The 25,237-nt window shown below is 50.4% G+C and overlaps 1 protein-coding gene across 1 annotated transcript in view; it reads left to right on the forward strand.

Moving 5' to 3' along the window:
* Window positions 1–8,400: 8,400 nt before the first annotated feature.
* The window catches only part of LOC119461790 (uncharacterized), a 28,673-nt gene continuing 11,836 nt past the window's right edge, over window positions 8,401–25,237 (forward strand). The window contains exons 1-4 of the mRNA XM_037723170.2: window positions 8,401–8,601; window positions 9,464–9,807; window positions 12,628–12,721; window positions 21,583–21,964. Of these exons, the coding sequence (XP_037579098.1) occupies window positions 8,504–8,601; window positions 9,464–9,807; window positions 12,628–12,721; window positions 21,583–21,964 (918 nt within the window). The 5' untranslated portion in view covers window positions 8,401–8,503. The remainder of the gene's footprint in view (window positions 8,602–9,463; window positions 9,808–12,627; window positions 12,722–21,582; window positions 21,965–25,237) is intronic.

The raw sequence follows: 25,237 nt of genomic DNA on the forward strand, positions 1-25,237 counted from the left end.
TCCTTACTTTTCGAAGCGAGATCCGGATGCCTTAGAACGCGCAGTTATAAAGCGAGGTACACCAAGGACGGAGCCGCATGTGCTTGCTGTGGCAAAGCTAGAGAAACGGTGGAACATGTTTACTGGAATATGAAGAAATCTACCCAGCTGCAAGTCTAGGCTCATCTGACCTCCTTGAAGTCCTTGGGTTCAGGGATAGCACGGGTAAAGTAAACATGTCAGCTGTAGATATTAGTAAGAAGCGGTTGGAGGTTTGGTGGCAGAAAAGTAGGGAGACCACAAACAACGGCAGACATACAGAAACAGAGTTCCCAGTATAAGTTCAAAAAGGTTGATGCCTGGAATTCTTTGTATTTGTGTGTTTCTCAAAGATAAAGGTAGGACATTGGGCAAAATAATAACAAGAGCTTGGTGGCGCAACTCCCCACCCCGTTTCAAAGGGGACGTTCATAGCATCCATCCATCCATCCATCGACGCGCGAGAGAGGAGCCCGGTAGCCCCATCACGCGTTTCTCTGCGCTTGTACCCACCGGCGCACCATGCAGTTCGGAGGCCACGCCCAGGCTTCGCTGTAGTTCGGCTAGATAGCACAGACTGTTCTTAGAGAAGCACGAAAGAGGAGTCCCGCTACCAGTACATGCCTCATACATAACTCGTTTCGACGGTAGCAATACGCAGTGTCGCTATATTGATTCAACGCAAACTCATTACCGTTGACTTTGATAGTGAGATAGGCTCCACCACTTTTTTTAATGCGGATAGCATTCCTCGTCTACTTCATCCGTTTTGAGCTTATCTATGTTCTTCTTTCTGGGGTTTTACGAGCCAATACCAGTTTTGATTATGAGGAACGCCGTAGTGGAGGGCTCCGGTTAAATTCTGACTCTTTATCTATCTATCTATCTATCTATCTATCTATCTATCTATCTATCTATCTATCTATCTATCTATCTATCTATCTATCTATCTGCCTATCTATCTAGTCTCTTACGCTTACTCAGTGGCCCAAGTTAGTTGTCTACCTTCTTGAGTGACTAGGTATGTGCTCCTGGTCGTGATGTGTCGTGGTCGTTCCGTTGTCGTTATTACAGCTTTGTCATCCGACACTCGCAATGCTGTCGTCATTCACGCCATCGTCGTCATATTGAAGTCATGCATTCGTTGTTTCACCGCCATAGTGATACCACCGTGGTCGTTCAATCGTCGTCATTCGAGCTTCGGGATCTGACGCTCGCATGCTGCCGACGTTGTTCCTCTTATTCCGACCTAGTGGTCCAAGTTGTCTAATAGCTTGGGTGACCAGGTATGTGTTCGGGATCGTGATGGTGTCGTGGTCGTTGCGTCTTCGTCATTCCAATTTTGTCATCCGACTGTCGTCACGCTGTCGTCCTCATGTCACTGTCGTCACACAGTCATCGTCATCCCATCGTTCTCACGCTGTCGTTTTATTGTCATTACTTCAGTAACATCATGCCGATGTCGCCATGCAGTGGTGGTCATCGTCGTACCGCCTTCATCGTTCTATAAACGTCAATCTCGCTTCGTCATTGTGTTGTAATCATGCTGTCGTCATTCAATCGTGATTATGCCACCCTTGTCATCATCAGGCATTGGCTATCGTGCCTACATTATCAGACCATCATCGTCATTCCTGCTTCGTCACACCATCATCGTCATGCAGGTTTCGTGATGGTATGTGATATATAACCGAAGCAAAGAGAGTCTCATAACTACCACTACACGTGCCTAATAAACGTGACTTGAGGAATGTGATTTATCGCTGCATCGCTCGATTGCTATTCACAGTACCATCGAGAGTCATTCTGAGGCGAGTTCTGCCCTCATTGTTTTTCTCGAAAGCTTCAACCTGCTGAGACACGTGACAGCATCTTCGGCCGCGAGCTTCTCGCCAGCTACGCCGCCATCGAACACCTCCGACACTACTTGGAAGGTCAAAAGTTTATGTGCTCACGCACCATAGGTTTGTTGTCGTAGATTTCTTGTTCCTGCGCTAGCCCCTCTTCCGACAGCTTAAAGAGGCTTGCAGGATTAGTTAGCTCAACAGGAAAGAATAAAAATACGCATTTTGAGGCGTGCACGCGAGCATGACACGGCTGACAGATTTCCGCGCTAGACGTCTTTTCCTGGTGTGCCGTTCCTACTTGGGTAAAGTTCCCAAAGAATGCTAATGGAATGAAATATATTGTTACGAGGCATTGCGTATGAGCCTGCCCTTAAAAGACTGCTGTGCTACGCGAAGAGGAAGAAGACGGGACATGCTTCGTGAGATGCTGTCAGCCATTCCCTGGTAGCAGCAGCCTGTATATATATTGTCTCTCCAGTGTACTTGTGAATCCCCGTGACAATTTGGTGGAGGTGCGGGGTACCAGAAGACGCGCTGTACAACGGAGCTCCGCAGTGGTCGTCGAGTCGGGGTCATCATTATGACAGACGAGACCACGACCACGCCGCCTACGCCGGCCAGTGCGATGCCTGCACCAGCGCCGACCACAACGTCAACGATCGTCGTTACGCACCTTAAAGACCCAGGAACGTTCTGCGGTACGGATGAAGTTGACGTCGACGATTGGATTGCCAATTATGAACGCATCAGTGAGGTCAATCGTTGGGACCCGACGATGATGCTGGCGAACGTGCTGTTTTACCTCAAAGGAACGGCAAAGGTGTGGTTCGATAACCATGAGGCAGAGATTGGCAGTTGGGACACCTTCAAAACAAAACTTAGTGCCTTGTTTGGGAAGCCCATGGGTCGAAAGGCGGCCGCTACGCAAGAGCTGTCCATCCGCGCTCAGACGTCCACCGAACCATACATCTCCTACATTCAGGACGTCTTGGCTCTTTGCCGTAAAGTGGACATGAACATGACGGAGTCGGACAAGGTTGGTCACGTACTAAAGGGAATCGCAGACGATGCGTTCAACCTATTACTGTGCCGAAATTGTGCGACCGTCGACGCAATTATTGAAGAATGCCGGCGTTTTGAGCAGGCCAAAAGTCGGCGTATTGCGAGGTCATTCGCTCGGCTACTGAACACCGCCCCGACGTCATCATGCGAAGACGGACAGGCCTCTCGTCTGCAGTCATCGCCACCGTCTGAAATTACACGAATCGTCCGTCGGGAAATCGAAGCTATTGCTCCTGCTCTCCCCAACAACGGCCACGGCGATTTTCACGTGCCGGCCGTTTCCCTGGTCCAGTCCATTGTGCGGGAGGAACTCGGCAACTTGGGTTTCGCCGTCTGCACCGTTGCTCAGTCTCGGACAACTGACTTTCGCCCTAGGTCGCCGCCTCGCCCGAGATCACCGCCCCAGGAACAACGGTTTTATCCGCGCTCTCGTAATCCGGCTGAATGGCGGACGGCAGATGATCGGCCGATTTGCTTCCACTGTCGCCGTATCGGTCACGTTGCGCGCCATTGCAACAACCGTTGGGTGTCGCCGTTAACCCGGGATGACACTGCTAGCCGCACCGACAACTACCGCCGTTTTCAGCCCGCTCAGCCATACCAACCATACAACACTGATAGCTACCGCCGCTTCCAGCCTTTTGAGCCGTTCAACTTCGATGCCACCCCTACGCCGCACAGCCGTTCCCCGTCGCCCCGAGGTCATCAGTCCCGTTCGCCGCCAGCGCGTCGGCCACCGTCTCCTTCGCCTCTACGACGACGTCCGACATCGCCGCTCAACCTTCAACAGGGAAACTAAGGGATGCAGCTCTTAGAGGTGACGCTGCATCTTCGACTTGCACCTCAAATCCTCTCCTCGTATTGCCGACGCGACGAAACTTGATCGACGTTGACGTTGACGGCTTAACTGTTCCCGCACTCGTCGATACTGGGGCACAAATATCCGTGATGAGTAATTACCTTCGTCGTCGCCTTAAGAAAGTACTTACCCCCGCCGCTACTGGTATTATTCGCGTCGCTGATGGAAGAAGTCCCGTCGTCATCGGAATGTGCACAGCTCGCATCACCATTGCCGGTCACCATATATCTGTTTTGTTTACGGTTCTCGAGCAATGCCCCAACGACGTCATTCTCGGACTTGATTTCTTGTCGGCCCATGCCGCTCTCATTGACTGTGCAACCGGCATCCTTCAACTTGAGCTTCCTCAAATGGCGGATGTTCCAGATTTACCGTCACACCGCTTATGCTCTGTCGATTATGTTCGGTTGGCACCGCAAGCCGCCACGTGTGTTGCATTGACGACGGCATCTCCAGTTCCAGACGGCGACTACATAGTGTCTCCACTAGTTGAAGTACTGTTGACCAGAAATATTGCTGTGCCACACACCCTCGTGACTGTTGTCGACAACCACGTCCAGCTCCCGCTTCTGAACTTCAGCAACTCGACTCAAGCTCTCCCGCAAGGCATCGCAGTGGCCAACGTGTCTGCGCTTGATGAATGCGACGTCGCGGCACTAGACGCGGACACTTGTTCGTCCTTTCTCGCAAGCGGTCCGGCGAGTCCACTCCCCGACGAAATTACCACGATGATTGCCCCTGATCTTCCGACTTGTCAAGCCACGGAACTCCACCACCTCCTAACGACCTATAGGGATATCTTCGACTTCGATGACCGCCCTCTCGGTCAAACGTCTCTCGTAAGTCATCGAATAAATACCGGAGATGCTATTCCTATCAGACGGCGACCCTATCGTGTGTCCCATTCCGAACGCCAGGTCATACAACGAGAAGTCGACAAGATGCTCTCTAAAGACGTCATAGAGGCTTCCTCAAGTCCGTGGGCGTCACCTGTCGTCTTGGTCAAAAAGAAGGATGGCAGCTGGAGATTTTGCGTCGACTATCGTGCCTTAAACAAAATAACGCGCAAAGACGTATATCCGCTGCCACGGATCGATGACGCCCTGGACTGTCTTCACGGTGCGAAGTACTTCTCATCCATCGACCTGCGCTCGGGTTACTGGCAGATTTCTGTTGATGACTTGGATCGGGAAAAGACTGCCTTTATCACACCGGACGGCCTCTATCAGTTCAAAGTTATGCCCTTTGGACTGTGCAACGCCCCCGCAACGTTCGAACGCATGATGGACGCTCTCCTTCGTGGCTACAAATGGTCTATCTGCCTCTGCTACCTAGACGACGTCATTGTGCTACCTAGACGACGTCATCGCGAGACGTCGACCGATGCGATGCCTTTATTTCCGAGCAGTCGCCCGAGGCAGAGACGAAGCACCGCGCGAGACAAAAGATGATGATGAATGAGTCGTATGTACAGATGACGACGACGATATGCACAAATAGCACTCACCCAAGATGATGAGTCGTTTGTACAGATGACCACGACGATATGCGCAAAATGCGCTCACACTAACTCCCCCCCCCCCCCCCTTTCAGGAAAGCGGTCAGCTAGACCGCAAGCTGGAAAGGGTAGGTACGGCGCATGTAGGGTTTCAGGCGAGATACGTGAACGATTTCCGTAGTGCGGCGGCGGCGGTCAGTAGCTGAGCTGACAGGAGTGACGCGGTAGTTAACGGCTGAAGTTCTTTGCAAAACGGTGTAGGGACCGAGATATCTGTGGAGAAATGTTTCACAGAGCCCCGGTGCGCGAACAGGTGTGCACAAAAGAACTTCGTCACCTGGGCGGAACGAAGCAACGCGACGCGTCGCATCATAGCGAATTTTCCTTTCGTCCTGAATGGTAGCGGGGTTCGCGCGGGCAATTTCACGGCATCTGGAGATGCGAGCAGCAAATTCTTCAGGAACAGACGCGGATGGAGCAGCAGGTGCTGAAGTGAGTGTAGTGTCCAAGACGAAAGACGGCGCACGAGTACCGTACACAAGGAAGAAGGGACTGTAGTTGGTTGTACGTTGGACGGCAGTATTATACGCAAACGTCACGAAAGGTAGGATGGTGTTCCAGTTGGTGTGATCGGGTCGAACATACATTGACATCATGTCGGACAAAGTTCGATGAAAACGCTCTGTAAGACCATTTGTTTGCGGATGGTACGATGATGTGGTCTTATGGGTGGCGTCAGAGGCCTGGAGGACTTCACGCAGTACATGCAATAGGAACGTCTTGCCACGGTCACTCAGGAGGACACGAGGTGCGCCGTGGCACAAAAAGATACTGTGCACGAAAAACTCGGCGACTTCGGAGGCAGTACCAGAGCGAAGAGCAGCTGTCTCAGCGTACCGCGTTAGATGATCCACTGCGGTAACGATCCAGCGGTGACCAGCGGGCGTGAGTGGGAGGAGTCCGTACAAGTCTATGCCCACAATTTCGAAGGGGGTGGACGGGCATGGTAGAGGCTGCAGAGGACCGGCTGGAAGGGATGTCGAGCGTTTTCTGTGTTGGCATGACGCGCAGGATCCAACGTATTTGGCGACAGAAGTGGAAAGGCCCGGCCAGAAACAACGCGTTTTGATGCGGTCGTAGGTCTTATGGCTGGCCCAAGTGGCCAGCCGTTGCGTCGTCGTGAAATGCTTCTAATACTTGGAGTCGAAGGTATGACAGGCACCCATCGGTTACCGGAAGGATGGTAGATTAATCGAAATAACGCTCCACCCTGAAGCTTAAAACGTGACAGTTGTCGTCTTACGCGATTGTTGGGGGGTAGTACCTAGCCAGTAAGTCGGTCGATCAGCGTATGGCAGTATGGGTCAGTACGTTGGAGTGAGACGAGGTCAGTAGACGGAAGAAAGTCAACTGAGGCAACTGACTGTCCCGGGCTACTGGGCGTATGCTGAGACGTGTGGCTAGATGGTGACGTGCAGACCGAAGGTGAAGCATGGGCGTTTGGGGACAGCGGGCAGCGCGACAAACCGTCGGCATCTTCATGTTGTTTGCCGGACCTATACGCGACATTGTAGTCATATTCCTGCAAGCGCAGTACCCAACGGCGGAGGCGTCCAGACAAATTTTTCAGGGACGATAACCAACAGAGAGCATGATGGTCAGTTACAACTGTGAAATGGCGGGCGTAGAGATAGGGTCGAAATTTTTGTATTGACCACACGATGGCGAGGCATCGTGTGGTCAGTGTGTCAGCATTTCGTTCACTTGTTCTATAACTTTTAGCTCCGAAGGTGACACACGGTACGGGCGACTCCGAATGATGCGAGAGCCATCTGTTTCAATTCGATGAGTAGTTACAGTGGTCTGACCCAGGCCTCGCGAAGAAACGTCAAAACAAGCTTCATGCTTCATTAAAATGGTCAGGAGTGCATTGGTCTGGGCCGGATTGAGAACTGCACTCAAGGTGGCCTTAATAGCAATAGCACTTAATAGCCTTAATAGCACTATATATATATATATATATATATATATATATATATATATATATATATATATATGTATGAGGTATTTACATATTGGTTTCATGCAACTTATGCTTAAAGTACTGACATTTCCTAGGGGCTTGAACTTTATTTCACATCGGTTGTTTCTTTTTACGTCATCGCGCTCAGGTGTGACCATATGTCATCCGCCATTTCATCCTATTTCCCCTTTTACGGCTTAATCAGCATATTCTCGGGCAATTCTAATGCGGAAACATTAGCGAATTGAACCCAATTTTCTCTAACGATCAACTATCGCCGTTTTCGTGGGCTGATCCCGAAGATAATGCAGTGGCCGTTTCCGTTAAAGCGTGCAACTACTTGGTATGTGCCGCATTTCAGTGAGCCTCTGTGACACCAACTTCGCTATGTGCCACTGAGATTGTGGCACTGGGGCGACTGGATACTCCCCATTTAGTATGTGCCTGTGGGGCCTCTGGGTATATTTCAATGATCATTGGGATAACGGGCTATGTGCCGCTCTTCAATGAACCTCTTTGACATCCCACCACCTAACCAGCAAATGTGTGCCGTAAGGGGGAGCGTTAAGCCTCGCGCTTTTGAACATAGCACTGTTAGGCCTTGTTGGATCATTGCCAAGGACAGTCAATGCTACAGGCTATGCGAATACCATGCATATTTATGGCCTTCCTAAGAAACAGGAGCCCGTTCTGGGTTTCATAGAAAGAAAGCTTCGCAGTTGAAGAAAGGTTACCGTAGCACGCTCACTACTATTCGTACTCATGTTTGCTCGCAGTCGTCGTCGTTTCCTAAAGCTCTATTGCACGCCTGTGAAATGAATATGGAGCGAATACCCGCTCGTGGGTGGGCAGACCTACGCGCATCTCCTATAGTGGGTGTGTGCCATGTTTTAAAGGTGCATCACAGTAACAATTCACGTTTGTCTCGTAAGCAGTCACCTTGTTACCGTTAGCAGCAGTAGGCAGCATTCGGCATAGGCTAGCCTGGTCCTTTCGTTCTTCTTGCACGAAAACTCTAGTTTGTCACCGTTGTCTGGGAAGCGGCACCATCTAAGTCGGGGACGAAATTCGTTGCGGCTGGGCAACTAGTTCTCGGAACAGAACAGGCTTCGGCTGGACAATCGGCGTCAGAGGCGCGAGCCCGTTCGCACGAGCCTGCCACCGTGGCTGTCCCAGCGGCTTCTGGCCGCGGCGCCATGGCGCTTCTGTCGGCCGCCTGGCCAGCGCTGCTTCTCGCGTTCCTGGTGCCTGCCGCTTCGGGACACGCCCGCGTCGTCTTTCCACAGGCAGAAGGGTAAGTCGCTCACAGTGCCTGGCTACAATGACTCGCGATCCTGAGTCTCGCAACATTGCACCTTTGTCCACTTTGTAATGACGATGCGAGACTTGGCATTTTTTTTTTGCCGATTGGCAATGTTTGGCCAAACTGCGAGTGACAAAGCACAGTCTACACTGGGCACATTCAACAAAGATTGGAAAAAATCAAACAAGGCAGCTATCTTAGCACAAATGAAATAATCCGATGTTTCTGAAGAAGCGCTGCAACTTTTGTATGGAAGATTTATCGCTAGGGTTACAATTTAAAAAGGTAGTTAAGCAGTCTTTGTTAATTACCCACCTTGGCGAATTGTAAAAAAAAAATATGCCGGGCTGCATACGGCTCAGAACAAGATTGTGCCAATATGACACGCGTAGCGCCTTTGTAGTGTTTTTTTTTAATACTTGGCCCCACATCAGCGATACCACTCTGTATACGTGGGCGCGGCTACACAGCTAGCCAAAATATCTACCGCATAAAAAACATCGTGGATGACGCACCCTCTGCATGGATGACGCAACTCGGAGGCCTATCTACGTGTCACTTTTTTTTGTGACCAAACAAACGCCCTTGAGGGTTACTATCACGAGTTACGCAACGCAACGTTTACTGAACTGCTGCTCTCGCGGAAGAAATTCCACCGAGCTGCAGCAAAGCATACGTGTTGCACGAGACTCGGAGGTTATAGGAGAAGATACACTTGTAGTTGTCTCGTATAATGCAATTCCTCTACCAGATTATGTGATTGAATTGCTCGGCAGGCAAAGGCCATTCGCTGTGCGCAGTAACGGTGAGCATGAAACGCGCGGATGCGCTGGCATTTGGCCTCCCCTCTCAGGACCACGGCCGACTCTCAGCAGAACGCGAGCTCAGTCCAGCCACCAGTGCAGCCGGGCAACGCGTCGTCGCTCGTGTTCCCCTCGTGCGCCACCGACGCCGGCTGTCCCGGGGCGCTGATGTGTGTGGAGGGGACGTGCGGCTGCCCCTTCTCGCGCCCAGTGCTCATCCTGGGCGGCAGCGGCAAGCAGAGGCTGGGCCCGCTGTGCGAGCCTCTGCGAGGACTGCACGAGGCGTGCGTGTGGGCCGAGCAGTGCGCCGCCAGCGATCCGGGGCTCGACTGCAGGAAGGGCCACTGCCAGTGCGTCGGAAGGCCGTCGCCATGGGGTGGAGTCTGCAGAGCACGTGAGACCCTGCAGCTGGTATTTGCCTAATTATAAAGTGACGTGGCGCTCACTTCCACTACGTCTTAGGTGATGGTCCGTAGCGAAAACTGTGGTAATGACTTACCAGGACTCTGGTGCGAGTTAGTTGGTTCATGATCTTGAAGAAAACTTTCACCAGCACGAAGAAAACCAAACGAAAGACGAGGAACACGTCTGTGTTTTTTCGTGTTCCTCGTCTTTCGTCTCGTTTTCTTCGTTCTGGTCAAAGTTTGCTTCAAGATGTGGCAATGACAGTTTCACAAGGAAGGCCCCTCGTATTGCAGACAGGGCGCCACGCAGTGTGTCTACAAATAGAAATACAAAACAAATAGAAATACAAAACTGGGTCGAAACTCGTTAAGCTCACTCTTCATACACAATTTCTTAGCCTAAAGGTTTTTACACTAAGATAAAGGTGCAACCGAAGTGGAAGCGCACTTATGGCGTCTTATGAGAGCAAGAAGGAAACAAATATCCTGTAAAGGGGTGTATTTAACAGATCAGCAGGTAGCGTCAAGCGTAACCGAGAAGAAACTGGGCCGCTATTTTGTAGCGATGCGTTATGCTTTATTCTGTACTAGTGTTATCATCCACCACTCATGGCCAGCTGATCCCGTTGATAACATGAGCGGGCCGTCACTCTGACCACTGACCAAGCGCGAAAAGCACAAAAAGCCATTAGCATCGGAAAGGCCTTGTTACAAAATACCGGCCCTGCTGGATGCCCGAACGGCGCACACTCGTGCCAAGCGCTGGCGATCCGGCTGACTCAGTGCTTGCACTGCAGGCATCGAATAGACTATGTGGCTGGCCTTGTCTGTGCGCTCTTCTTCACAACAATTGGATTAAACGACAAGCAAGGCAAGAAGCGCGGTGAACCATGTAACATTCGCGGTGCTGGTCACACTCCACGTTGGGGCCTGCAGATAAGATTGCCCCGCTTGCCGCGATATTTTTTTTATTTTGCCACCCCCTGATTGGCTACGCAGCGCACAAAAAGTCACAGGCCTGCGTGGCACACGCAGCATGCTCACAGCGTAAGCTGGTGGAGTGGCTCAAGAGTAGCTCCAATTTCCGCACCACGCACAGGTCTTCGCGGCAAAGTCTCGTTTTGACGAGAACGATCTGTACTGTCTGCCCGGCGTCGACGGCGAGCTGCGGCTTGTAATGCTCTCTGCACAGCACTCTGCTGAGCCCGATCAAGCCTTTCAAATGCAACTTACATGTCGGGCACGCTGCGTTTGCAGGCACCTTAACTAGATGGCGCCACCATACTTGCGGAGGCTCGGGCAGCTGGGGATCGCGTTGATTGCGCGCCTCGTCAGCGCCAGCGCACGCTGCGTTTGCAAGCACCTTACCTAGATGGCGCCACCATACTGGCGGAGGGTTGGGCCGTCTGTGTCTGCGCGCATGCCTAGGGGGCGTTTATAGGGCATTTTTCCGCTGCCCGATAGCAAGCGCTTGCGTGGCTCAGGGGTGGAGATCAGGCTTCCACGCAGCGGGCGCGGGTTCGATCCCGGCGGGGTTGATGGCAGAAACCAGCTTGGAGTGTACATATAATTGCTATCGCAATAATACAGTGTTGGAGAAATGCTGCGGCAATGGCGAGCGATTTGCCCTATGCGTCGGCAGTTAGAACATATCGGCTTGTCGTCCACGGTGCGTCATTCGGACGGGTTGCGCTGTCCGTAAGACGAGTAAGAGGAGCCAGGAGGGAACGTGGGTGGGTGAAGGGGTTGAGCGCACGGGACGAATGAAATGAAGGCCGACGTTTGACAATTCTTGACGGAGACGGCCTGTACCAAGGAGATCGCCGGCGGAGAAGAGATCCTCCCGTCTGTTTGAAGAGGTCCCAGCTCGTTGTCTGCTATTCGTGAATCTGCGTGGAGTGCCGTCGAGGTAGAAAAGAACGTTTGCGAGCATAATAGTCTGATGCCACCTGTGACTGCTGCTGACACGTTCATTCAAGCGAAGCCAGACGTCAACATCAAGAATGCTGACTCCGGTGAAAACGCCAAGGTTCCGAGGAGGGGCAAGGGTGACGTAGGTCGTGGCTTCAGGCGTAGAGGCTTGCGTAGATGAAATGCCGCAAGCAGGAGCGGAAGTTGCGTTGTCGGCGGTGCGACCACTGCGAAGCTCCATGGCGTTTACGGGGAACGTCCATTTCTACCAATAATGTTACGTGTAGCTGATGCACAAGGTTATCTACAATATATTTACACGTAGGCCAACGGTGGCCAAGATGGCGGCCCTATATCAATCGGGAACACGTCGTCTTCCGCCTCTTCAGTGCAGCCACACTGTGGAGGCTGTTCCGTATTGAAATGTAGCACGTTTGCTACAAACGTGCAGGAGAATAGTAGGAGATTCACTCAGAATCGACCTTCCCTTTACCATTAAAGTATACCCGCCGTGGTTGCTCAGTGGCTATGGTGTTGGGCTGCTGAGCACGAGGTTGCGGGATCGAATCCCGGCCACGGTGGCCGCATTTCGATGGGGGCTAAATGCGAAAACACCCGTGTACTTAGATTTAGGTGCACGTTAAAGAACCCCAGGTAGTCAAAATTGCCGGAGTCCCCCGCTACGGCGTGCCTCATAATCAGAACTGGTTTTGGCACGTAAAACCCCATGAATATATATATATATATATATATATACCATTAAAGTATATAACTGTCTGCGATGTTGAGAACTCTGCATTGTTCTGCGAAAGTTCATCGACTCCACAGCTCGCGTACGGGACGCAATGCTTATAATTTATGTGGCGCCTAACTTATATATATTTTTTTTCTTCTCACAGGAAGCGTCACAAAGCCACTCATCTGGGCAGCCTGCTTTGCCGTCATCGCTCTCATCGTTGCGGGCTTAATGTTCTGCTTTGCCCAGCCGGCAAAGTAAGTGGCTGCGACATAGGCTGCATACGCCGCACAAGTGCTCTTACAATAAAGCCAAGGAAAAGATAGAGAATGTGGCAATCTTAAACTCATCCTATCTGTTAGTGACAATATGCGAACCTTTCATGGCCAAGTCTTCTTTGCGAAACGGTGGATTTAGGCCGATGCTTCCGTTTTTCTGAAGCTTCCGGTTTTTTTTTTTTTTTTTTTGCCGCTGATAATGGTTTTCTATGCCCTCATTACACTCCCAGCTGACCGACTTTCTCAGACTAACGAAAAGCAATCTTCGAGCCAAGTTATTGCTTGCAGCAGGTGCCGCAAGCGATTTCGGGGGCTGGACCCGACATCTTTGACCGCCATGTTCTGAACATTGCCAATAGAAGTTCGAAGTAGTCCGGTTGCGTCTGTGCTCACGTTCGAATTCAATGTCGTCCGCGATTTCATGAGCACAAGTTGATGGGCTAATTGGTTCGACATATTAAGGCGGCAGCGAGGGCGTACGAGTACACAAGAACATGAACAGGAGACGCCACGAGCACTGAACAACAAACAACGGAGTTTTCTTGTGGAAGAACCGATATTTATAGGTAATCGTTTTCGTGAGCAAAGCATAAGACTAAAACCACACAAATTACAGCAAATTCTTAAATATAGTGGCAAAACAAGACGTGGCAAACATGCGCGTCCTGGTAATCTAATTTTAAACTGCAACCATAGAGAACTTTACGACGCATACATGGTCCGATTTTACGCATAAACAACGCGCTTGCTATATCACGAGCCGTTTTATTGTGAGGCATTATTCGCTTCATAGCAAACACTTTGAGGCAAGTAGGTAGTGAATAGGTTCGTTTCTTCCTCCATTTTGGGCCCCTTCAATTTATACAGCTGTGTTTCCGATTGTGGGATCTAATCAAAGCCTTCCAATGCAACATCCCGATGCCCTTTCAATTATGCCACCGACGCATGAACACTTTGCTCGTGCCAACGCCAACAAGCGCGTGTGCCCGCGCCAGTTAAATAGAGCATAAATACGGGAATGGAATGTGCGAGCAAACGTCAACTTTACCACTGTTTTACGCGTGCGTCAGGTCACGTATTATCCAACAAATTGGTTATAAAAACGAGAGCATAACAGTTTTTTCACATTCCATTCTTGTGGAAGTCGAGGCGCTGTGTTACACTGCATCACCTTCGGGATTGGCCCATACATACCAGCCCTGTATTCGTAGCAGCTATCGCTACGTAGACACCGTGTGACACTGCAGCACTTTCCGATTCAAGCCTGGTCACAACGTAGCAGGTCGTAACCTTCCTTCGCCGGAGTACACTAAATTATGGCGTCGCTGTAACGCCTTGCTGCTATCGTCCTACAAACGTGTGTACCGTCGATACATATTGACCCTTTTGGCGGTGCAGTTTGCTCTAGAGGAACGAGATGGCACCTTTGGCGGCGCGCCATACGTTGCCTCAGCCAATGCGCACGAATACGAAACCACTAGTGCTTCTAGCCTGCTACAGTTCGATCAGTTGTCGGAAAGGCAAGTGGGTGTTTGCTAATGCGCTGTGCCGAATTCATGCTGCAAAATACGTAACGCTAAAGGAACGCTACCGCTACCGCGTGTGCGGTAGTTCGCTGCAAAAATAGTGATTCGCATATTAAGGAATGGAGTCAACCTGTGGCGCCGCTGGTACATAAGGACTGCCTGTGTTACCGGCCCTTCGCGATAAACAGCTTTCCTCGTGGATAAAAAAAAAAGATAATTCATCCGCCAGCGCTGTATAGCTAACCTCCAAAGAAAGGACTTCAACTCCGCAACGTCGGCACTTAAGAGTGAGTACCGCTCGTTACAAAAGGAAGTAACGCCACTTACTGGCATAGTAAGTTTTTCGCACGTTATTTACACATCTACCCCTACTCGCACGCAAACTTACACGCACCCTATCGCCGACGTATCAATAATAAATAAGTGAATGGGCGCACACTTGAATCAATGTGCCGAAACATGAGTGACGGCGACTACACCGACAAGACACGAAGTTGGAAGCTGAACGTTTTGTGACGGTCCACAAAGCAAGCGAGGAACTAGCGATAATACGTCTTTGCTATAAGCTACCACAAAGTACAGAACATTTACATTCCATGCTTTGTGCACCGCAAGAAAAAGTCTATCGCAGCAGAGCACACCCGCGAGCAATTAGGCTGAAAATAAACAATCAAATAGTGGCCGCACCGAGGAACCGAGGAACTTTACTGAGTCAGAAACATGACAAGCAGCTGCTTCAAAATGTTTGTCACATAAAGAACGAGCATGGTGATCCTAATTTAATTCATAATCGGAATGTTTGGACAGCTTGGAATACATTTCTAGCCCCGCTGTTAGTACAGGCACCGTATACGCTGCTCGCGCAGTTTGGGCAAGGCGTAATGAGCTCCGAAAGCACTCTAAAGCTGTGTCCAAAGCTTTGTGTCGTTCACACAGTCACCGTCTACGATATGTGTCGAAACGGAGGTTTGCTGCGCCGCACTGGCGTCACGCGCTTGCATTGTAAACACGGCGGCAATGGAAGCATGCTGAGGCAAGCAATGGACGCGTCACCACGTGATCAAACATGGCAGCGCCCACGGGAGCGCCGCGAAAAGGGTCAATACATGCTGATACATTTAGTTACACTTTGCTAACCTCCAAACGATGCTGTATAGCCAGCTACCCGCAAGACGTTTTCCATTATACAGATTCTCACAATACTTGGGATCTGTATTATTTTCCATACCTCGACAATGCTTTCTACCAGTTAAATTTACTCATTTGTTACATGGCGCTCATGTCGTCGTCGCCACAGTTCATTTGCTCCCTCTGCTTTGTGCACTGTTAACGCCAAAGCGTTAAGGGCCCCGTGTTGCACGAAATCCGGCGTTGGTGGCGCCGGTGTCGGCATAACCATCCACGTCCGGGACATCCGTGGCGGAAAAATTCATCCCGAACCACCCAAACCACAGAAACCCTCCGCATGGCGCAAGGGATTCGCGAACAAAAATTGCATTTCTCAAAAGAAAATTCGTCATAAAAATGGTAAAAACTTAACTACAACCTACGTACATGGTAGGGTCGGATTGTAATTTGAATATACGAGGAAAAAGCCTGATAAGCAGGCAGGGATCTTTGAATGCTATCGCGTTACACTCTTAAAGTTGAAGCTTAAGCGTCCTCCAATTCTGATGGTACGCGACTCCAGCGAGCAACGCTCACGCAACAATTTTGGACACGCGCGCGCCTGGAGGCAACAGCAAACAATAAACTTATAAACAAAGGTCCTAGGTCTTTCACATTTTGATATAAGACGGCTTATATTGCCCCTCGAAAAATGTCTGCTCAGCATCGAATTTGTGTTTAAAAGTGAAGCCGACTTTAAGGGGATCGGTATAAGCTTGGTCTTTGTAAGCTGGCTTTCCCACGTTCGGTCCTGCAGTGAAGCCTACTCCTGAAGAAAAATGCGATGCGAACGGGGCCCGATAAGGCTATCGCGTTCCGCTCTTAAAGACGAAGCTTAAGCGTCCTCCATGTTTTTAAGTACGGAGCACTTTCGGGCCCGGGATGTCGTCCTTCGTCGGGGGGTGTCACGCACAACACAAGGTCTACGTAAGACGTAAAATTCCCCTAAAATATGAATGAAATAAACCAAATAAGTGTAAAATAATGGAAAATAACTAGAACATCATTAATTAACGCATTCGTTAACCCGAATTAATGAAAACTCGATCAAAAACGCCAAGCTGATACCGAAACTAGTCAAGAGAGAGCGCCACAGCCTCACAAGTGGAAAGGTTCCGCTAGGGCACGCTGAAAGAGCCATTCCCGGCTGATCAATGAGAAGATCAGAAGAAAGGGGAGCCAATGGTTGTCAGAAGTAAACAAAAAGGACAGAAAAGCAGCGAAGAAATTTTGGAAACATCTCAACTCCTTGAGTAATAAGACTAGCCTGGAGCAGTAGTTTATAGTTACAGCTCAAGGTGTTCGACTAGAGGGAGATGAGGCAATGGAACATATAAGAACAATGATGACAGAAAAATTTAAAGAACGAAACATAGCATGTGCTCAATCAGGTGAGGATAGACTAGTCAGTGCAGTGGCTCCACTGGCACAAAGCGAGTGGGAAAGGGCAGAGAAGAGGGTTCCTAGTAGCACGTCGACAGGTCCTGATGGCATCCCAATTATGTTGATAAAGACATTGGGCCCAAAATCTAAGAAAGCATTAAGAGAGGCAGTGAGCAAAATGATAATGGACGGTAAAGCCCCCGACGGGTGGAGACTGAGCAGGATGAGCATGATATATAAGGGAAAGGGGGACAAAGCCGACATAAACAACTACCGTCCCATAACAGTGACGTCAGTGGTTTACAGGGTGGTGATGCAGATTATAAAGGACAGACTGCAGGCATGGGTGGAGAGCGAGGAGGTCCTGGGGGAACTACAAAATGGGTTCCGGAAACGAAGGAGGTTAGAAGATAATCTGTTCTCATTGACACAGTGTATTGAAATAGCAGAAAAGGAACACAGGCCCCTATGGCTTGCATTTCTGGATATCAAGGGAGCCTATGACAGTGTAATCCAAAAGGATTAGCGGGACATACTGGGCACTCTAGATGTGGAAGATGGAGTAAGAAAACTTTTAAAAGATATCTGTAAACGTAACATGGTGCTTATTAAATGGGAAAACAAGGTATTTGGGCCTATAGAGATACAGCAGGGGCTTAGGCAGGGGTGCCCTCTGTCACCTCGGTTGTTCACGCTGTATATACAAGGATTAGAGAACAAATTAGAGAGGAGCGGACTTGGCTTCAACCTTTCCTATTTCAAGCAAAGAGAATGGATTAAACAGTCATTACCAGGACTGATGTATGCGGATGACATTGTACTTATGGCTGACAAAAAAGGAAGACTTGCAGAGATTAATGGACATCTCTGGTAAAGAGGGAGATAGCTTAGGTTTGAAGTTTAGTAAAGAAAAATCGGCAGTCATGTCTTTTAATGATAATCAGGGCAGCGAGCCTAGGATGCAGGAGGTTACGCTGGAGGTGGTGGACTGGTGGATAAGTACGAATATCTTGGAGTGTGGATAAACAATGGGGCTGAGTACCTAACGGAACATGAAAAATATGTGACGGCTAAAGGTAGCAGAAATGCAGCTGTGATGAAAAATAGGGCACTGAGGAATTACAATAGGTACGAAGTGGTGAGAGGGATTTGGAAAGGGGTGATGGTCCCTAGTTTGACTTTCGGCAACGCGGTCCTGTGCATGAGATCAGAGGTTCGAGGAAGGTTGGAAGTTAAGCAGCGAGAGGTAGGTAGACTGGCTCTGGGAGCACATGAAAATACACCAATTCAGGGGGTACAGAGTGACATGGGATGACCGTCATTCGAGGGCAGGGAAGCCAGCAGCAAGATAGAATTTGAGGAGCGATTGAGAGAAATGGCAGAAAAGCGGTGGGCAAGGAGAGTTTTCAGTTATTTGTACATGAGGAATGTTGATACAAAATGGAGTAAGCTGACCAGAAAACTGTCAATCAAATATTTGGGCTGCAGGAGGGGTGCAAACCAGGAAACAGCGGTGAAGAAAAACGTTAAGGAAACAGAGAGGGGTCTGTGGAAAACAGGGATGCAGACGAAATCAGCACTGGGCACATACCGAACTTTCAAGCAAGAAATTGCCAAGGAAAATATCTACGATAATTCTAGGGGAAGCTCTTTGTTGTTTGAAGCCAGAACGAGAGTATTGCGGACTAAGATGTACCGAGTCAAGTACCAAGGTATAGACACGTTGTGCTGAGCGTGTGGAGAAGAAGAGGAAACGGCTGAACACCTCATACTTTTTTGTAAAGGCCTTAACCCTACAGTGCAAAGCAACGGGGCTGATTTTTTCAATGCATTGGGGTTTAGGGACAGAGAAGGCAAAATAGACTTTAAGCGGGTAGAAATAGCCAAACGGAGGTTATCTGACTGGTGGATAAAATCAAGGCAGGCGTGAAATTTCACCCACCACAAAGTACAAAATGTTAAGCGTCATGGCTAGGTGGCGTATGCCACCGCCCAGTTTAAAGGGTTCAGCCTCATCCATCCATCCATCGATCCATCCGCGCTAGGGTTGCCAGATTGGGGTATTACTAGCCAAATTGGGCTACTTTTTACGCGACTTGGCGTCGAAAATTCCGAGTTGGCTACATGGCTATATTTGGGCTATTTTTGTATTAAGGACGTAAGCACTGACAAAATTTGGGAACGCCGGTTTATGAAAACCCAAAGCTCATTGCTGCGAAAAAGTTATGTAGGCAATCTCGAAGGCTGTGTTTTTAGGCAATGTCGGCGCTGAGTGGATGGCGCTGGCGTGTTTACATGTCTTTCCAGGCTACGCTCTGTTTTTGTTTTGGTTTCGGCGCCATCTGCTGCCGCTTCACACGTGGTTCAGTAAGAAAACCGTTCTCAAAACTAAGCATGGGCAAGTGGGAGAAATATAGCCGTGCACATAAGAAGGAGTTGGAGAAGGACCCCTCTTTCAAAGGTAAATTGTACTTTATGCGCATATTTGGTTTTAAGAGCGTCTGGTGGTGCGTTGGTTTGGAATGGAGTAAGAAATTCGGCAAAGGTATTACTCTATTACAATATGGCCGAAATTCATTCCGCATTCGAAGGCAGCTATTGCCTCTGCAAAGCATAAAGCCATTCAGAATTTAAAATATTTCAGTTGAGAATGAGAATGTTTTAAGGTAGCGTGAAGGTCTTGCGTGAGGCTCCCACATGATCACGAACTTCGGCACAGGCACGGGCGCACTGTCGCACTTCGTACTCGCTCGTCGTCTGCCGTTATCTCAAGATCGGTAGCCACGGCACGGTGCGCGTGGAGGACCGCTGCTGTTTCGTCCCCTCTTGCCCTTTCAATCTTAAGAAACACACAGATATCGCCGGCCCACCGGCTTTATTCAAGAAAAGATAATCGAATGCGCTATAGGATATTTATTGCGTTTCCTTTTTGCAGAAGTAAGAACGCAGGTGCGCCATTTTCAGTTAGTCTGACGTAGTGACGGTAACGGAGGGTGCGCCAGCCAGGTCGAGCCGATTGTGTTCGCGAAGAACGGGTTATCAGAGTGCGCGGGCTCGTTTCCTTTACTGTTGTCTGCACCGGCGGGCTGACCACCCGTAAAATGAGTATTTTAGGAACGTGAGAATGCTTTCACTAGGTTTAACAAAAGTGGTTGTCTATGATAAAATAACAGGTAACTGAGCAAGAGGTATTTCCTTTTATTGCGATAGCAACTATATGGGGACTCCAAGCGCATTTCTAGCGTGGTCGTGGTCGTCGTTGTGAGGTTGCGTCTAAAGTTCAAACACGGTAACATCGTCGCCGCGCGCGTATATTCCCCAGTGGAATTACATTTCTTTATTTTTTTTTCAAGTCACACTGAAGGTAAGGTATACACAGCCCCCCTTCGGAAATTTGGCAACACACGCATTCGTGCCTGCATTCACAGAAACTTACGCACACGTTTTCAGATTGCACGAATCTTGCCAGGGAATCCCTGTTGAAAAATTGCACAGTTCAACGCTTCGATACTAATACCACCTGGGTTATTGCCAGCGCCGTAATACTAGGTGGCAATTGAAACTGTAAACTTTATTTCACCTCTGCTGCTACGGGCCAGCAGGTCGTTCCATTTTTGGACTCAAAGGCGAATTGCAGTCACAACTGTCCCTTCTTCGCACGAGGAAAATGCGAGGTTTCAAGTTTTCTCCAGAGTCCAGTGTGCCTCTAAGCGGTAGCATTTGCTAACTTAGCGTCAAGCTGCTTTCGAGTAAATAATACAAAATTGAGAAAGAGAAAGAGAGAGCGAGGGATAGAAATAACATGCTTATTTTTTTAATCATGCTTAGGAAAGGCATCACTATTCTAAAATGCATTGAGCTCGGGCCGCCTCTTGGGCACTCAATCGTGACCAGCCGAAGGTGATCCTAGAGGCTGGACCTGGCAGTATTTTGTCCGACACTTGTAGAAAAATTCCTCGAGTAAAGCGAGGCGTGAACTAAAGTTAGCTCACAACATGGCTCAGTAAATACTGATAGCGTCATGAATCAATCGGAAACGAAATCCTTCGGGTCGTAACAATAAGCGGTGTCCAAATCCACGTCCGAGTGGCAGCTCTCACTAGAATTCTTTACGCAGATCTTGAGGCCACTGTTGTGCTGGTTGCATGCGGTGGAAGTAATTTTGGAGCCGTAAATACGCGGTGAACCATTCTGCACCATCTATAAGACACCTGCAGAACATCATCAAACGTTTGGCTATGTTTTGGGCTACTTTTGGGTCACCAAAATATTTGGGTCTGGCTATCTTTGGGCTACATTTTTGGGATCATTTGGCTATTTTTGTTAGGGCCATCTAGGCGACCCTATCCCGCGCTCCGGGACGCTCTTTCCCGCCATGGACGCCGAGAAGCAAGCACACTTGGAGCGACAACAGGCACTCGCCCTAGAAAGACAGCGCCGACGCAGACCTGGTCAAGTGGTGCGCGCCCGAGAATCTGAAGTTGCTCGCCGGCGCCGACAAGCTAATCCCAACATCGTGAAAAGAATAGCTAAACACAAGATAAACACAGGATAAAACGACATGAACACAAAGGGAACACCGGCGAATCACTGCTCCGCACTTCGCCAGCTTTCATGTTGAGTGGAACTGCATTACGGCCGAGTTTGCCATTTTTTTAAGATATTAAGGCACGCTACCATTTCCGAATTTCGTTGGTGGCTTCTTTGAACCCACGGTAAGCTGAAGTTTCGTCACTGAGTCTGACAGCGCCGTGTTCTTCCCAGCCGCCACAAGTCGGCCTGCTTCTCCGAGTCGTGCCTACTCTCGGCATCCACCGGCAGCGTGTTGCACAACCCGGCCGCGCAACGCCTCCTCTTCTCCCATCGCAAGGCGGACAGCGCGGGCGACTCTCGCAGAACGAGCGTCGGCTGCAGCGTGCGTCGGGGCTCGACGCCTCGCTGCCCGGGCGCCCTGTCGGCCGCCACCAGCTGCAAGGCGCCGCCGCCGCCTCTGCCGCGCGGCTTCCTCTCCTGCCACGGGCTGCAGCAGGCCCTGGACGACCCCCGCGGGGACCTGGGCCGCAGCTCGTGCAGCCTGGCCGCCGAAGGGGCAAGCTGGCCGCCCGTAGTGCTGCTCGATCGGTCAGAGCCGAGCCTGGAGCTGCAGGTGATTTTTCTTTTTCTCGTACAGGCGACAGTCATGCGTGACGGTCTCCGGTTGATCATGTATTTGATTGCTTGGTCATTCTTTTGCGACAATGTTAGTCTGTCTTGACTTCTTAATTGTAACAGGAAGCAGTGTTGAGTATTTGTAAGGAGCATAGAATATTTTATATGTAGAGAGAATATGTTTGTAACTCTAATAAAGCCCTTTGCCAATGGTGGAGCGTGCTGCGCCCTCGAAACTTGCAACCTGGAACTTCGATCCCGCACCGTACCGTACGACCATGCCTGAAGAAGCCTCCCAGCAAGTGCCTCCCCCTGCACCGGCACCGTGCTCTGGTGTGCCTCGCCACAGGGACCCTGCTATCTTCACAGGCGCGGATGACACCGACGTTGAGGATTGGCTTACGACCTACGAGCGGGTAAGTGCCCACAATAAGTGGGACGAAGCAGCTAAGCTCAGCAACGTGCTCTTCTACCTAGCGGGTGTGGCCAGCTTATGATACACAACCATGAAACGGATTTTCCGACGTGGTCAGACTTCAAGACGTCTTTTGTCTATGTTTTTGGTCGCCCTGCTGTTCGTAAACTGCGCGCCGAACAGCGTTTGCGGGAACGAGCTCAGCAAGTAGGTGAATCCTTCACAAGTTACATCGAAGACATCCTGGACTTATGCAGGAAAGTCAACGCGACCATGTCGGAGTCTGATAAGATCAGGAATGTTATGAAAGGCATAGAAGATGATGCCTTCAACATGCTGCTTACCAAAAATCCTCGCACGGTGGCAGCGATAATTACACTGTGCCTGAAGTTACGAGGAGCTACGCAGGCAGCGGTCATTGACCCATCGCCCTACATCGCGCGACGAACACCTCGCTGGCTTGACGGCCATTTCTGATCAGTCAGCGTTGATGGTAGAAACTAAGGCTTTCGTGCGCGAGGAAATTGCACGCCAGCTCTCCTTGATGGCATTTGCACAGCCGCCACCGGTACAAGATCCAACGTCAAGTTTTGAACCCCCGCTCCGCCGCGCCATCGCGCACAACCTCAACGAGATTTTGACTGAGTGCCATCAACATGCTCCTGCGGCCGCACCTCTCCGCTACGCTGAAGTCGTCGCCAGGCCCCAGAAGATCCCTTCCGGCTGCACCACTTAGCTACGCGGAAGTCGTCACCAGGCCCCACCCCTTTCCTCAAGGTGGGCCTCTCACTTACGCCGACGTCTTGACTATGCCCCGACCACAGCCAGCCATGCAACCGTATCACCAGCCTGCCCCGCACAACGCGTCATCCTACGTGGACGGGGCCCACCACAGCGAATCGGTGGCGTACATCTGACAACCGGCCTATCTGTTTTGCGTGCGGCTACGCAGGTCACGTCGCACGCTACTGTAATTGCGTGCAGTCACCTAGCGCTGCAACGTATGCGCCAAGTCGTATGGTGGGTTCTGCCCGCCCATGTTACGACGACCCTTCGGCATCGTCTCCGACGTTCCGCCCAACGCCTAATACCCTCCGCTCACCTTCTCCACGCCGACGCTCGCTATCACCGATGCGGCCCCGTCCCGGAGCCCGGGAAGAGGAAAACTAATCGTCGCAGTCCACGAGGCAAGGGCTGCGACGCCAGCGAAACGCGAAAGTCCTCAGGGTAGCCCGACTAATGTGATAGACGTGTTTGTTGATAGTGTTCACACATCTGCACTCCTGGACAGCGGAGCCGCCGTGTCAGTTATGGACTCAAAATTTTGTCGCTTGATTCGGAAAGTCACGATGCCCCTTACTGGACTGTCCCTCCGCACAGCCGGCGCACAGTGCATTCACCCGTTAGCGGCGTGCACCGCTCGTGTTGTCATTGCGGACGTTGTGTACGCCATTGAATTTATTGTAATTTCATTATGCTCCCATGACGTTATCCTCGGCTGGGATTTTCTCTCCCGCCACAATGCCGTCATTCATTGCGCACGGGCCGAACTAGAACTGTTGCCACTCTCAGATTTGACGCTCGCCGACAATGCTTCTCTTCCGACCAAACTGCTCGTCAGACACGACACCACCGTTCCTCCCAACTCGTGAGTGGTTGTCTCTATGTACTGCAGCAGCCTCTCCAACGCCGTCGCACTACTTTCTCCGTGTGGGCCCACTAGAGCTGGGCCCACTAGAGCTGGACCCACTAGTGGCTCTCTTCGCTACAGTATGCTGTTCAGGGCCTTCACTACTGGCGTTTCTTCGTGAAGTGGCTGGTCAGCGAACAAGGGCTTTTCGTTTTAGCTGATCAGTAAACTGATATGTATATTGTCACGAGCGGCGATCCTGTGGTCGGTGCTTGGATGATACGACGACGGCGGCGTGGCTTCTGGTGTGCACGCGCTCTCCTGAACCATTGCTGTAGCGTTGTGCGCCTTACATTGTAAATATATCCATTGTATATATAATCTCCCCGTAACATCTTTGGTGGACGTGCGGGGTAAGCTCGCTACAACACCGGGAACTGGATCTTCGCAGCGGACGGCGCGTTGCTACCACCACAATGACCGACCAAGCGACCCAGTGTGAGCAAGACCCGTCACCGGTCATTCTCTTGCACCCTCGTGATCCCGGGACATTCAACGGCACAAGCGGCGTGGACGTCGATGCATGGCTAGGCAATGTATGAGCGCGTCAGCCGCACTAACAAGTGGGACCCGACCATAATGCTGGCGAATGTCATCTTCTATTTGCGGGGCACTGCGCTACTCTGGTTCGAGACGCATGAGGCAGATCTGACAAGTTGGGACGTCTGTAAGCAGAAATTACGCGATCTATTTGGGAGACCTATCGGACGACAACTACCAGCCAAGCTGGAACTCGCAATTCGAGCTCAGATGTCCGCAGAGCTGTACATATCCTATATTCAGGACGTGTTGTCTCTGTGCCACAAGGTCGATAAGGACATGCCTGAAGCGTACAAAGTGGGACATGTACTGAAAGGCATAGCCGATGACGCATTCAACCTGCTACTGTGCAAGAACTGCTCTACAGTAGAGTCGGTAATCGCTGAATGTCGTCGTTTTGAGTAGGCCAAAAGTCAACGCATCACTCACCGCTTCAACCGACTTCCCAATACGGCTGCCATGTCCTCATGCGAAGGTTTAGCCACGCTTCGGCAAGCGCAAGCTCCAGAAAACGTCACCAGGATCGTCCGTCAAGAACTCGAGGCCATGGCACCCGTTATGACGGTATACTCGTTATGCGTTATGACGGTATGCAAAAGAACAACCTCGCTACAATTTCGCAAATT

The sequence above is a fragment of the Dermacentor silvarum genome, chromosome 8 (assembly GCF_013339745.2).
Source record: "Dermacentor silvarum isolate Dsil-2018 chromosome 8, BIME_Dsil_1.4, whole genome shotgun sequence".
Classification (NCBI taxonomy): Eukaryota; Metazoa; Arthropoda; class Arachnida; order Ixodida; family Ixodidae; genus Dermacentor; species Dermacentor silvarum.